General features: G+C 42.8%; 1 protein-coding gene across 1 annotated transcript in view; it reads left to right on the forward strand.

Annotated features, from left to right (window-relative positions):
• Positions 1 to 798: 798 nt before the first annotated feature.
• Positions 799 to 12,967, forward strand: part of CAPN6 (calpain 6) — a 58,985-nt gene continuing 46,816 nt past the window's right edge. The window contains exons 1-3 of the mRNA XM_003208443.5: positions 799 to 960; positions 8,390 to 8,478; positions 9,319 to 9,489. Coding sequence (XP_003208491.2) covers positions 9,325 to 9,489 — 165 coding nt within the window. The 5' untranslated portion in view covers positions 799 to 960; positions 8,390 to 8,478; positions 9,319 to 9,324. The remainder of the gene's footprint in view (positions 961 to 8,389; positions 8,479 to 9,318; positions 9,490 to 12,967) is intronic.

Below are 12,967 nucleotides of genomic sequence, written 5' to 3' on the forward strand. Positions count from 1 at the left end.
TTTCTGACCTTTTTTAAAAATTATCTTTCCCAGCACAGAAAAATGTGTTATTTTCCCAATTTCTGTACATGAACTGGCCTGTCTTCCCTTGTTTGCTAGGGGAGAGGAGCAAGACTAGACAAGTGTGTGAGAGTGTGGGCAGTTTTGTGACATCTCAGGCACAAAGAGCTGTTTGACACAGCTGTGGAACAGCTCAGCTTCCTGGACAACTTGGGACCTCTGGAGTTCTGAGGCTTTCTCAGGACATCTTCCCCATTCAGGCTGTTTTCCCTTCTGCAAGGGAAATAGAAATAACATCTTTTAGGCACATGCTAGACTGTTTGCAGTCAAACCAGGAGACAGAACTTGGCAATGTGCAAGAGCCCGCCCCAAGGCTGCTCTGGGCCTGCCACAGCACTCCTGGTTGAGGGCACAAAGCCACCTGTTGGGTTTTGCAGCATCTTGTGGTCTGCTAACCGCCACCCAACTGCAAGACCCACAGAAATGCTGTGTGATTCTTCCCCACAATCTGGACGAGCCGCTATCAGAAGGGTCCGCTGAAGCCAAGGCACGGACAGTGGCTTTATGCAACTGAGGAATAGTGCGCAGCCTAATAAGGAACATCATTTTTTTCATGATGCACATTAATCTGCCCTGTTTTCTGTACAAAAAAATGCCAGCAACTCCTGCCAAGCAGCCTTGCCTCATCTCCTCCTTTAAAAATTCATTTCCAGTTACAGCCACAACTACAGATAACAATTTACCAGGAATAAACAAGACTCTGCATTTTGGGTCAGCTCAGATTGTTTCCTGGAGTCCCTTGTGACTCATCATTGTAAGGGTCATCCTGAAACACACCCCTCTACTGATGTGCTCTTGGTACAATCCAAAGAGTTTCAGGTTAAGAAGCTGAGGGGATCTTTGTTTGCAGGAGTCCGTTTGGAGTTTGATGTGCCTCGGAGCAGGACCCATGTCAGCTAGGTAAGTGCAGAAGGTATTAAGGAATCCTTTATTTACTTGATTTACAGCTTCAGCACCAGGATGGACACTTGTTACTAGTAACCAGCACTTCAGCAAGCACAGTGACAAAATGCTTTTGTCTACTGCTTTAAGATACATTTCTTACAGAATGTGGCATCGCAGTTGTATGCTAACACTGAGCCAAGCAGTCACTGTGATTTACTGCAAAGTGTGGCTGCTCTCATTACTTCTGGAATAACCAGCCAAGCACCAACACAGCCATCTTTACCAGTTATACCAAATAAGGGGGCCAGAATGATGAAGTGTGATTTAATCTCAGTTCTCATATAATTCCATTTTCCATACTGTTTCTGATCATCTGAAATTATGCCAGTTTTCACTGTGGATTCTTTCACTGTGGAAATTCAAGTGGGTATTTTCATCTTTCTTATTTTTTCCAAAGGAGAGACTTTTATACTGTGTCTACAATAGTAGATAAGTGGATGCATAAAATAATGGAGTAGCCTAATAGAGTTACCCATTAATTTGATTGTAGACCTTTTTTGAACTAGCTTTTATGAAAAGACAGGATGGAGAGATATTGGAATTCTAAAGAGAATTGTTTCCCGTGGTTTCAGTACAAAAGCATGGCTGGAACAAATCGTCTGACATTGCTGTTAGCATTTTCTTTACAGTTTGTTATAGATCTCTTGACTTGCATTAATGTTAATTGTAACAATCAGCATCCATCATATTAAATTACTTTCTTTCGAATTCAAAACTGGAATGGTACCTCTCTGCAATTAGCTGTAAATCTCCCAGGGATCAGGGCTGCAGTGGATGCCACTGAATGTTACGTTTTTGAAAAATATGCTGGTGCCTGTGCAGATTGGGAAATCTGTTTCGCCGGGATGTTTTTTTCAAATGTGCCCTTTGGCCACTCTGTCTTCACTTGCTTGTTGGTAACAAGAGAAATATGCTAGCTTAGAATCAAGGTGGACAAAGATTGAATGCTGTGCAACGTTCACAGGCCCAAACAGGTTTCCTTCCACTAGGGAAACAGCACCAAAATTAGGCATGTGGCAATCTCTGACCTGAAAGAGAAGCAGCATCTCTGGGCATGCACTTCTAACGCACATTGGCAGTGTTGGTGCACGGCTGTTCAGAAAAGCATTTCCTGCTGTTCCGCTGTTGTGCTCTGTGTTCATTCTTGTACTGTCACTCTGCCTCTATAAAGCCCCTTCGAACCCAGATGTGCGGAGTGTTTTGAATTTCTGAGTGCTGACTGAGATCTAACAAGGGACTTGTGCATCTGCAGTGGAACACAGGCAAAACACGGGTGTCTTGGGGCTAAAATGTACTCAGAGAAACTTAACTGCCTCATGTTACTCAGAGAGAGCTGCTTGGTTCAGTGGCTTCCAATGAAATTGCCCTGTTGGCCAAGCTGCTCCTGCTCTTGGTGCGAAAAGCCCTCCAGGAGTTTGATTCTTACATTTGAGTAGGGCTAGGGGCCACACAAAACACGGTAGCAAAAAAAACACTGTATTTTTTTCAGTTGGGTTGAAGGTTGTGGGGTAATCTCTGCTCGTGCCGGATGGAGCATTTGCTCTTGGGCATAATCACCTGTAAGTGCAGCTTTTCTCAGCTGCTATTCGCTCCACCTGTGCAGCCTGAACACCCTCAGCTCGTGCCCTCAAACACTGAACAGCTGTGCTTCTAACTGTGGGAGAGGTGGCTGCAGTGTGCAATTAGCCAGCAATTTACACTCCAAAGGATTTGCTTTGCTAAAGCTGTGAATCCAGCTCTGCCTTTCTGGAGGGTAAGAATGGGGTTTGTAATTTTTTTCTGGCTGCGGCCCAACTAGAAGAAAGGTTGGAAGAAAGGGGTGATGCTTCAGCACTGTATATGTAGTTTCTCATGTATTCCTCTGCATCTGAGAGATAACTAGACTGCTGATCAGCACTTGCCTTGAATTACTGCTGCCGTGTGTCAGCACTCAGTGACTTAGAGCTGAGTTCTGTCCCCTCATTGCCACCACGCAAGCACGCTAGCGGTGGGACAGGTAGCTCTGTGTGCAGCTTGTGTCTCATGAGGAGAGGGGAATCAGTGTGAGGACTGCAAACTGAAAATAAATAACTCAGTTCCTGGTAGGGCTCCTGTTCAGCTCTTGGGGTCGTTGGAAGGGTCTTGAAACTCCTCTCCCTGAGCCATTCTGCTGGATGTGGGCTTTGCATTAGAAGCTGTATCCTGTCTCCCAGTTACTGCTATATGAAAACTTTCTGTCTCAGTAAGCCCTGAAAAAAAATCCCTAGTTAAGCACTATCATGTTGCAGTAGAAGAAAAGGAACGTGTTGTGATTAATGTTATCATAGCAAAACTTTGGTTTGTAGCCAGGAGATTCTGCTGCTCCTTGATACCATCCATGAAAGCAGACAGTTGTGGCCAGTCCTTCTCCTGCTGTCTAGTTAGCCTCCCCTGAATTTCTGCTTGGAAGCAGATGTTCTCAGCTGAAAATATGTGATCTTTGATCTATCAGTTTGGATGCAAAGTATGGCAAAACTGAGCAGCAGCACAATGTTGGCGTTTTTCTGTTTATATTAGGGAAAAAAAAAAAAAAAAGCTTGTGTTTCTTTCCTGCAGTGAATTCTTGAGCTGAGACAGAGAAACCTTTATATACCTACTGAAGTACCGAGAGCCATAGATAGTGAAATTAACCTTATTTTGTAGAAAATTCAAAAGCTGCATGAAAGGATGGCTAACATGGTACTGCCATGCTGTTCAAAGCTTGCAATAGCACTTGGCATTTCATCCTGTGAGGAGAGCATTGCTATGCCAAACTGAGAAGGGCTGTGGTCATTAACACGGGACCTCAGTGCTATGAAATACCCTGTGTAGCAAATTTGATCTGAATTGAGCATGCTCTTATTAATGCAATTGCATATCCATTAAATATGAATTTTACACTAACTTTGTGCTTTAAATAAGTTGATGCCAAAGAGCAGAGGACACGCATTATAGCATACAGACTCCCAGTGCAGTTAGTATGCTGAAATTTTTAAAGAATACGAATGAGTACATTTCTCCAGTAGGAATGTTTAATGTAATGGGCAGTGATGTTGCTGCTGCATTAGTAGGAAAGTAATGGTCAAGATCATGATGCCACAGTGTATTGAAGCAGAAGTTTTGCAACTGCTTTAAATTCCCCGACACATAATGCAAATTTGCAGAGTCACTGTTTTGTAAGGACCTGCAGTCATTCTGCACAGAAGGAGAAGGAAATAACCTTTTCCAGCTGAAGTCCTGGAAGCATTTTCAATTAGGAGTTTAATAGGAAAACAGTTCAGAGTAATTTAAAGCTTTTGGCTGCTTTTCTGCAGGCACTCACTGGCTTGGTTGCCCTGAAGCAAGCTAGGAGTTCTGAGGAAGAGATGTTTGCAAAAGCACTAGGCAGCTATGTTTGCAAACAGTTAAGCACTTGAGTCCCTGTGTTGCTGTTATAATCCAAACAGTGGCTCTAAGGCTGACTGATAGATTGGTTCTGAAAGAGTAGAGCTTTGAGTTAGAGTTTTTCCGCAGTGTTGAGGCAGCTCACAACTCCAATTTCAAAAGGGGAACCTGAGAACCAAATACTGGTTATTACTGGTAACATTGCCATTTGCACGAGAGAAAAGCAAGCTTGATGCTAGCAAAGGGATAATATCTTAAAATCAGGGTGCCACCCCAGAGCATAGTATGTGCTGTGTGTGTCCCTGCTGGCTTCCTGGCATCTCAGGCAGGGGCTCCTGGAGCAGCAGGGGTGCAGTGCTGAGGCTGGGGGTGCCGCTTGTTGGAAGGAGCAGTGTCTTTTTCCACTGTGGAGTTAAATATCAACTAGAAGTTTACTTTGCCCTTTTAGTCCTGTTGCTGTGCATGAAAACTCCTTTGAATCCTTCAGTTGGAACAGAGAAGTGGGGTATGTGGTAGAATTAATGTAGCGAAGCATGCCAAGTCTCTTCCTTGAAGAGGAGTTCCATCTAGACCAGAGGTTTTGCTGCAGCTGCTTGGCAGCGTTCACCTTTGGAAGGGAAATTATTGCTTTCTGTAAGGCTCAGAATTTGAGCACTGTGGGGATGGCAGTGAGAGGGGGTTCGTGTATGGGGCAGCTAACTCCACGGCTTCAGCAACTCCTGACTTTTTATCCTGCATGGTGCTTAGTCACACACAGCGACACAAATAGGCTTAAAAGAGATGACTTTTTGTGTTAGTTCTTGTGTGCTCATTGCACAGCTTTAATGGCAGCTAGAGTGTAATTTTCGCTCAGCCCGTCTGAACAGTTAGTCAGGCTGTTTGTTGTGGTCCTTCTGCGTAGCAGCTGGGAAGAGAACATTTAAGATGGGAAAATGTGAGTGTAAAGAAAGAGTGGTTGACTGAGGCTCTCCAGAGTGGGAGTAATACTTAATGATCTTGTAAAGAGCTGCATTTCAAGTAGATGTCCCTTTAATTTAAGCTGCCAGGAGCTGGTATTTGCAGCTATGTTGAATGTGCTTAAGACAGAACCTTGCTCACTCTGATGGGGGAAGCATCTCTGAGTGTGAACTGTGAGTAAGGGCACAGTGTTTGTACTGCCAGGCTGAGAGGCGAACCTTGGGTGGAGCTCTATGGAAGAGGGGACCTGCAGTGACTTGGCTTCACTGTGCTGCTGATTGAAATAAGAATTCCACTGGAAAAGAAAGGGTAAGAGAAAGACCTTAAAGCTTGGTGTTTGAAAGTCAAGAGTTGCAGGACCTCCTATACTCCTGCTGGCTTAAGGGGCTAGTTGTGACTCCAGAGAAACCTTGGGATCAACTGTGCTGGACTGCTGGGGAGCTCAGCTCGGAGACCAGAAAAGTGAAAAGAACTAAGCTGTTACATACAGTCAGAGAAAGAACAATCAGCAAAAGCATGACGTCTAACCTTTAGAGCTGGGTTTTTGGTTTTTTGTTTTCCCCCCCCTCCCCCCCCCCCGCCCCTCTTTTCTTCTTTGTCTTCTGTCCTTCTTCTAGAGCGATCTCTTTTCCTTGACAGAGTGGCCAAGGGTCTTTGTTTGGGAACTATTGAATCATGGCCTGAACCTCTGATTGATCACCTGAGGCAAGCAATGAGTCAGCCGTGGGAGCACAGGTGAAGGCAATTCACCTGTGTGATCAGAAGGGCTGGAGCCTGGCTCCACCTCTCCTAGACCCTATTTAAGGGCTGACTGCCAGCGAGGAAGGATCTCTCTCTAGAGAGTGCTCCTCTTGGGGTCTTTTTCTGTGAGCCCAGGACACGGGTAGGCTTTTCCATTAATTTCCTATTATCCCTTTCCAATGCGATAATCTTTCCCGCTATATGCTCTCTAAAGACCAGCCTAACTTCTCTGTGTGCTTATCAATTATACATCTGTACACTCATTGGTTATACAGCCTCTAAAATGTGGCACGATATTTTTAGGACTGCACTGCTGAGCCCTCTCTGTGCTGTACCCAGCTCACACTATGGCACATGACAGTGTAGGGAATCCTGGACAGAGCAGCTGCCAAACCTGCCTTCGTGTTTTCCTCAAGTGCAGCTGCACACTGTGAGTGCCAGCAGAACTGAAGATAAATCTGTTGAAGAGCAGGGAAGGGTATCTTAACGCATACTGTGAACTTGCGATTGGACAGAGAGCACAGCTGGGTAATTTGAGAGCTTCAGTGCTCAACTGAGGGGCAGCATCTGGGACCTGCTTTAAAACAAGTCAGTGGAGTGGGAACCAGGGGCTCTCTGCCTGTCTTGATCAAGTTGGGCTGTGTTCTGGTGGGTGAACACCCTGGGAGAGAATGAGACCATCCCTCAGTCTCTGTTCTCCGACCACTTGGCTGTTTTAGAGACTGTGGTCAGCCCCTTGATTGTGCCCAGCCCCTTGCTCAGGACAGCACAGGGAGTCTGGAAGAGGCTAGGTGGCGGCTTCCTTCTCCTCGGGTGTATTCCCCCCAGGGTGTGCTGCCCATGAGCTTGGGGTGACACAGCCAGCAGCTTGAGGTCGTGTACATCGTTTCATGAATGCAATTTGTGTGTTGTTGCAATACTGGCTGTGATGCAGTGGGTGTGGGGGTGTTAATCCTGGAATGTCTCGTGTTCCAATTTAGAAGATAGAAAGAGAGAGAGGATGTGGGGCAAAGTCATTAAAGACAATCTTGATGAGTTAGGCAATAGCAGCTGAAAACCTGATCACCCTGGGCTATTCTAAAAACAAGCGTCTTGCAGATAGGCTGAGTTTAGAATCTTACTTAGCTTGTGGGGAATTTCTAATAAGCAAGAATATCAGTTATCGTGAGATGATCTGTATTCTACTGAGATTAGCCAAACTAATGCTTTTCTTTTGTCCCTGAGCTATCTTTTTATAATTGATAATTTGACTTTAAAGAACTGGTGGTGGGGCTTTAAAGGCTGGTGAGGGGAAGCAAGTCTATTTCATTTTGTCTTAGGAAACCATCTGATAACTAAGATGTCTTGTGACATTTTAGGGGGATAATTAACAAGAGAATAAACATTAGAAAAAAGGACATTATTACAAATGGCAGAGTATTAGTGAGGTATTTGTTTTTGAACAGTTGATTGCATGCAGTTTTGTTTTATTGAAGCTGGATAACACAGTAACAGAATATAAGGTCCAGTTCAAAAAGGGGAACCCGTGGCCTGGCTGAAGATACAGTAAATTTTTCTATCCCAGTGGTATTAGGATTTGACTCCAAGTAATTACGGTCCTGGTGTATGCAAACATTATTTCTGGATTTTTGGTCCAAGAGGGGATTTGAATCCCTAGAAAGGCGTTTAATATTTGCTTCATCCAAATATCATACATAGACTTGTTTCTTGTTCTGTCACTTTGCTGTGTAAGATTCTGCTAGTAGAAACAAGGTCGTGCTTACAGGAGAATTACTTTGAGTGTAGTTAGGAGGCTTTGGAGTGGATGCAGGAATGGCAGTGATTTGGAGGAGCACCCATTCCCATGAGTGAAGGCAGTAGAGCAGCACTTTACATCCTTGAAACACTATCTAGTTTGAGGCGAGGGAAGGAAAGGAGTGAGTGGAGTGGGAGAAGAAGGGAGGGAGGGTTTCAAAACCATTCCTATGTTATTATTTTGGCTGCAGTAGCTTTCTTTCATGCACAAAAGCAGTCATCGCAAATTTGATGTTTCCAAGTGTTCCTCATTACTTCTTTCTGTTTCTCCTATTGTGTTCACTTGCCTGCTGGGAAATGCTTGTGCCTAGCTTCGTTCAGTTTTCTGCAAATCTGTGGAATCTTACGCAATGTGTAACGCGCGTCGCTCAGGGATCACAGGCTGAGATCACCGTACCAGGACACAGCAAGTAGGCTGCTAGGACAACATAACACCATTCTCTGTTGCAAGCGTGTGGTTTTAGCTCTCATAGCTGGGGTGGGTAACCTGCGTTTGTCTTCATTGCTATAGATACGTCGAGAAAAGGGAGATACATCCTTAACCCATACTAGGAAGGAAGAGGAAAGAAATCGCTGTACAAAAGAAGTGTTCCATACAGAGTAAGTTCAAACACTCTCTTCGCTTTCTTGAAATAGCACCCTACAAAGATGGGAGTATCTCCATCCCTCGTGTTCCCTAGGCTTCAGACTGTCCTAAGTGATTTGTGTGGTCAATTTTTGATTTTTAGAATTATCTTAAGCAACTTATTTGAGCTCTGTGACTATGACTAAACTTGCAAAGCTAGATAGTCATGATTCTTGGAACCAAGGTCTGAAAGCAAGTTAGTTTTGTTTTTCTTTCATTGCTAGTGGTTATTATTATTCTCAACACTATTTGCAAATGTTTGCTGCTTCTGGGAATTCAGATCCCTGGAACATAACATGAAAATCAAGGACAACAAAGCTAGCTAAAGTATTGTCACTTTAATTAAGATGGATAACTGTGGAAATCTGTTTTCAATTCTAAGTAGGCATAAGAGTTGCAGTAGATAATTGAAGTGGCCAATAGAAGAATGCAGGGATAGAGATGGCTTTGCTCTTCACATGCACTATGAACTGAAGGCCAAGATCCACTCTGTTACATTTCCAATCTATTGGACAAAGCAAAGTGCTATATTTGTTTCTTACCTGGAACCTTTAAATTCTTTTCTAGTAAGAGTTCTCTTCAGTCAAAAGTGGTATCCTTATATGTATGATACTGTTTTGTATTTTTTAGTCTACTACCTAGTACAATTGAATTTATAATCTGTTTCTTAAACAGAAATCAGTAATTAATCTTGTTTAGAATAAATTATGCTCTGTTGTCAAATACTTGTGAGGGCTTCACTATGCTTTATGTTTTGGACTACTTTAAAGAGGCTTCATAATTTATGTAAGCCAATATTCATCTTACCTATACAGAAAGATATGTCTTCATCAGTTCAACTCTTCAGAGATCAGAAGTACCACGAGCTGAAAAGGCAATGTATCCAGCAGAGACGGCTCTTCAAAGATCCTGAATTTCCAGCCTCAGATGAGTCCCTTTTCTATCAAAAAGCCCCACGAGGGAAAGTTGAATGGAAGCGTCCAAAGGTAATGAGCACTCACTCCCCAGTGATGAGATGCTGTTCGTACTACTCCACTCTTACCATCTTCTCTGTACTGAAACAATTATGTCCTCCCTTTTTCCATTCATTTCTTGTCAGTGTGCAATCCAGACAGAAGTCTATCTGTCATTTTGCTGTCCAAAACAAAAGTCATGCCTTACTCTATGAAGATGAAAAGCAAGCATTCGGTATAACCTGATCATGCTTTTTTACTGTTGATGGCCCTCATAACAAACAATGTGAGGTAACTCCAGTAGTAGTGCTGTTTAGATCATCCCTCTGTTTAATTAAGAATACCTATCTGTAGTAGATCAGTCAAAACAGAAATATATTCTGAGAATATATTCTTCATTTTCTGGATCTGTCTGTGGGTATGTAACTCTACAGGTTGCTCTGTTGACGAAAGCATCTTAGAAATTGTTGAGATTTCTTAATTGAATTTCTCCTTAATACATGTCACTTCTGGGGCCTTGTATGTAGGCAGAATGGTGGCAATGTAAAATCTAAGCTCTAGCTATTAAATGTAGTGCCCTCGCCAAGACAACAAATGTTTTATCTTTTTTATTTTTTTCTTAAGGAAAATACAATCCTTGTAAAAACACGATAGGAAATAAGAACTTATGAACAGAACAGATGAATATTTGAGCCTGGAATGCTAAAAGCATATTAATCATGCAACTCAATTAATTGTTCATCATTATAGCTCTCTGCATGTTTTCAGAATAATTTGTAGCTTGTATGTGAGGAAAGTAAAACTCACAGTAGCAAGGGGAAATTGGTCCAATCTCAAGTAGCTGAATTGTTTGTATCTATAAATGAATGATTAGTAATTTTTCCTGGAGAGCAAAAAAGAGAAGAGCCAAAACTAAGAGGAAACCATGTGTGTGCAGTTTGTCCTCAAATTTACCTTTCGTATTAACTATAAAGGAATCAAAAAGCCCAGCTATGTGCAGGTCTTAGAGGTTTGGTTGAGTCCTACAGTATAAGGCAGGATGCTTTTGAACTACTCCTGGGAATACTCAACTATGCAGACATGTAGCTGATGCAGAGAAGTGAAGGTATGTTCTCAAAGGTATGTGTAAACTTTTTTTTCTATACTGAATTCAACGCTTCCTTCCTCTGCTGTGTTTCAGCAGTTCTAGTGAAACCTTAGCAGCACTTCTTGTCTAGATTAAATGGAGAGATTTCCTTTATTGATTGATACTGCTGGTCTCTGTATGACTTTGTTGAAGTGACTATGAATTTTGCCCTTGGCTTCTACAAAATGTGGACTATGCCATAGGGATTTCATCTTCAGAATGAAAAAACTATTATCTGCTCGCTCTCTGCCTCTAATGCTTGTGTCTGTTTGCTTCTTCAGCTAGCATCTTAGCAGGACCTAAATATCGTGTCATTCTCTTCTGATTGTGATTAATGTACTGCACATTGGAACTGTTAATATTACTTATATTTGGGATCTGGTAATTGGTTTGCTTTGAAGCCTCATGCTTCACATATCTTGTTTTTATAAAGCAGTTCATGGCTGTAAACAAATAATTCAAGGAACATAAAATCATTTTCAACTTTGACCACGTGACTTTCCATCAGAGTGTAATCTGTTCTCACACTCTTTCAAGTGTAATGAAGAGCACACTCGAAGCTTGTAGCTGGATGCACAAAGCATTATTACCCTGAAGTATGGTGAATTTTTCTGTAACTTACTCATGTTTACTGTTGGGATTAGGATTTATCTTCTGGAAGCATAAACTTGCATGGCTTTTCTTGGAAAATGACAATGATAGCATGATTGCTTTTCTATGTATCTGGTACTGTTCCTTGTTCCGTGTGATAGGAGATGACAGATGAGGCTGACCAAGCCTGGCTATATTTGCCAGGATAACATAAGATTGTTTGTTTGTTTTCCTTGATGGTGTTGATTTCTCACAGCAGGTTCAATACTAAAATTTTAGTGAGCAGAACAGGAGTTGCTTTCATAAATGGTGAAACTCTGTTCTTTCTCTTCCCATCACGTATTTGGCAGTGGATAGCATGCCCAGATGCTGGTTTTTGTGTACTGACATGAGCAATGGGTCCCTCAGTTTAGAAACCCTTCTTAGCTGTGTGAGCAACTGTGCTATGCTGCCCAGTGCACGCAATGCCTCTGCAATTGCTTTCACTGATGCCAGTGTCACAAGAAGTACATTTGGGATCTGGGAACTGAAAGCTTTTCTCAACTAAAAGCTAGTATTCTAGTTTCAGCTCAGAAACGTGTTCACACTTTGTTCAGTCCATAAATGGCTGGTGTTGGCCAAAGTAAATACATAGGAAGTGTCTTTATGTTAAAAAAAAAAAAAAGTTTTATTCTGTCCAGAGAGGAAAGGAGTGTGAGAGAGAGAGAAGAGCAGGGAGAAGGGCTTCCTCTACTGTGTTTTTTGTCCTTGGGTTTGCACCTGCAGTGTTAAGTATGTTCTGTTTGCTTATTCTAGTCACTCACAGCAATAGCTCATTAACAGTCTGACATTAATTAGTTGTTTTGTACAAGTCATCTTAAGAAGGGGAACAAAGCCAGGGTAATGTTACTTCTGTGGCACCCCTGTATTAAGAAAGTGGAGAGCACAGAAGGCACCATGTAATTACCAAGCATTCCCCCTCACATGGTCTGACTTTCCAAGGAGAAATTTTCTTATGGAAAGACCAGCCAACAAATAAGAGCAATGAACGCTACTTATGTGCAATACTGGATCTTGTTTCACAGCTGGGGGCAGCTGTGCTCTGCCAAGGTGTAGGAGCAGCCTCTTGCCCCCCTCATCTCTGCTGGCCCTGGGACATCAGTGCCCTTCTGTGCTGGTTAACCCCTTCCTGAGGGTGAACGCTGCCTCTGTGTGATGGTCTGGCTCAGAGTTGGCTCTTAGCAGCAAGTGGCTCTAGTGAAAATACCCAGGAACTGCAGTCACTGCTTCAAAAATATTTTGTCTGTCTTATTTTTAGCGAGGGTTTGCCTCAATTTTGCAACTGATAGAATTGACCTTACAAAGGTATCAAATCCCAAGGACATGTTTGTCTGAGTTGAACTAGATCCTCTGGGCAGGACAGACATCCGTATGGAGAAAAAGCAGATAAGCTTGCTTCAGAGATATGTGACGTGTTCTTAAGGTATTCAGACAGGAAAGTAATGGTCTCATCCAACAGAATGAGAATCTTACTGTGTGCTTTCCCAGATTCCCTGCTTGATCCTCTGTTTTATAAGCCCTGGTTCTGCTTTCATCCGCATGTTTTCTTTACAAAAGGGCTATGGTTATACCCCCATGTTCTGGAAAGACAAGAGCTAGTTCTCTTTCAGTAAGGCAGGGCACAAAGCTGCTTGCTGAGGTTACTGCTGAGCTGCTTCCTAAGAAGCTTCATTGGTGTCCCAGACTGCAGGAGGGACTGCTGCTGTGTTTATTGAGCCCCCAGCATTCCCCAGCTCTCCTGGTGCCGAAGGTCAG

The sequence above is a fragment of the Meleagris gallopavo genome, chromosome 9, assembly GCF_905368555.1.
Source record: "Meleagris gallopavo chromosome 9, MGAL_WU_HG_1.1, whole genome shotgun sequence".
Lineage (NCBI taxonomy): Eukaryota > Metazoa > Chordata > Aves > Galliformes > Phasianidae > Meleagris > Meleagris gallopavo.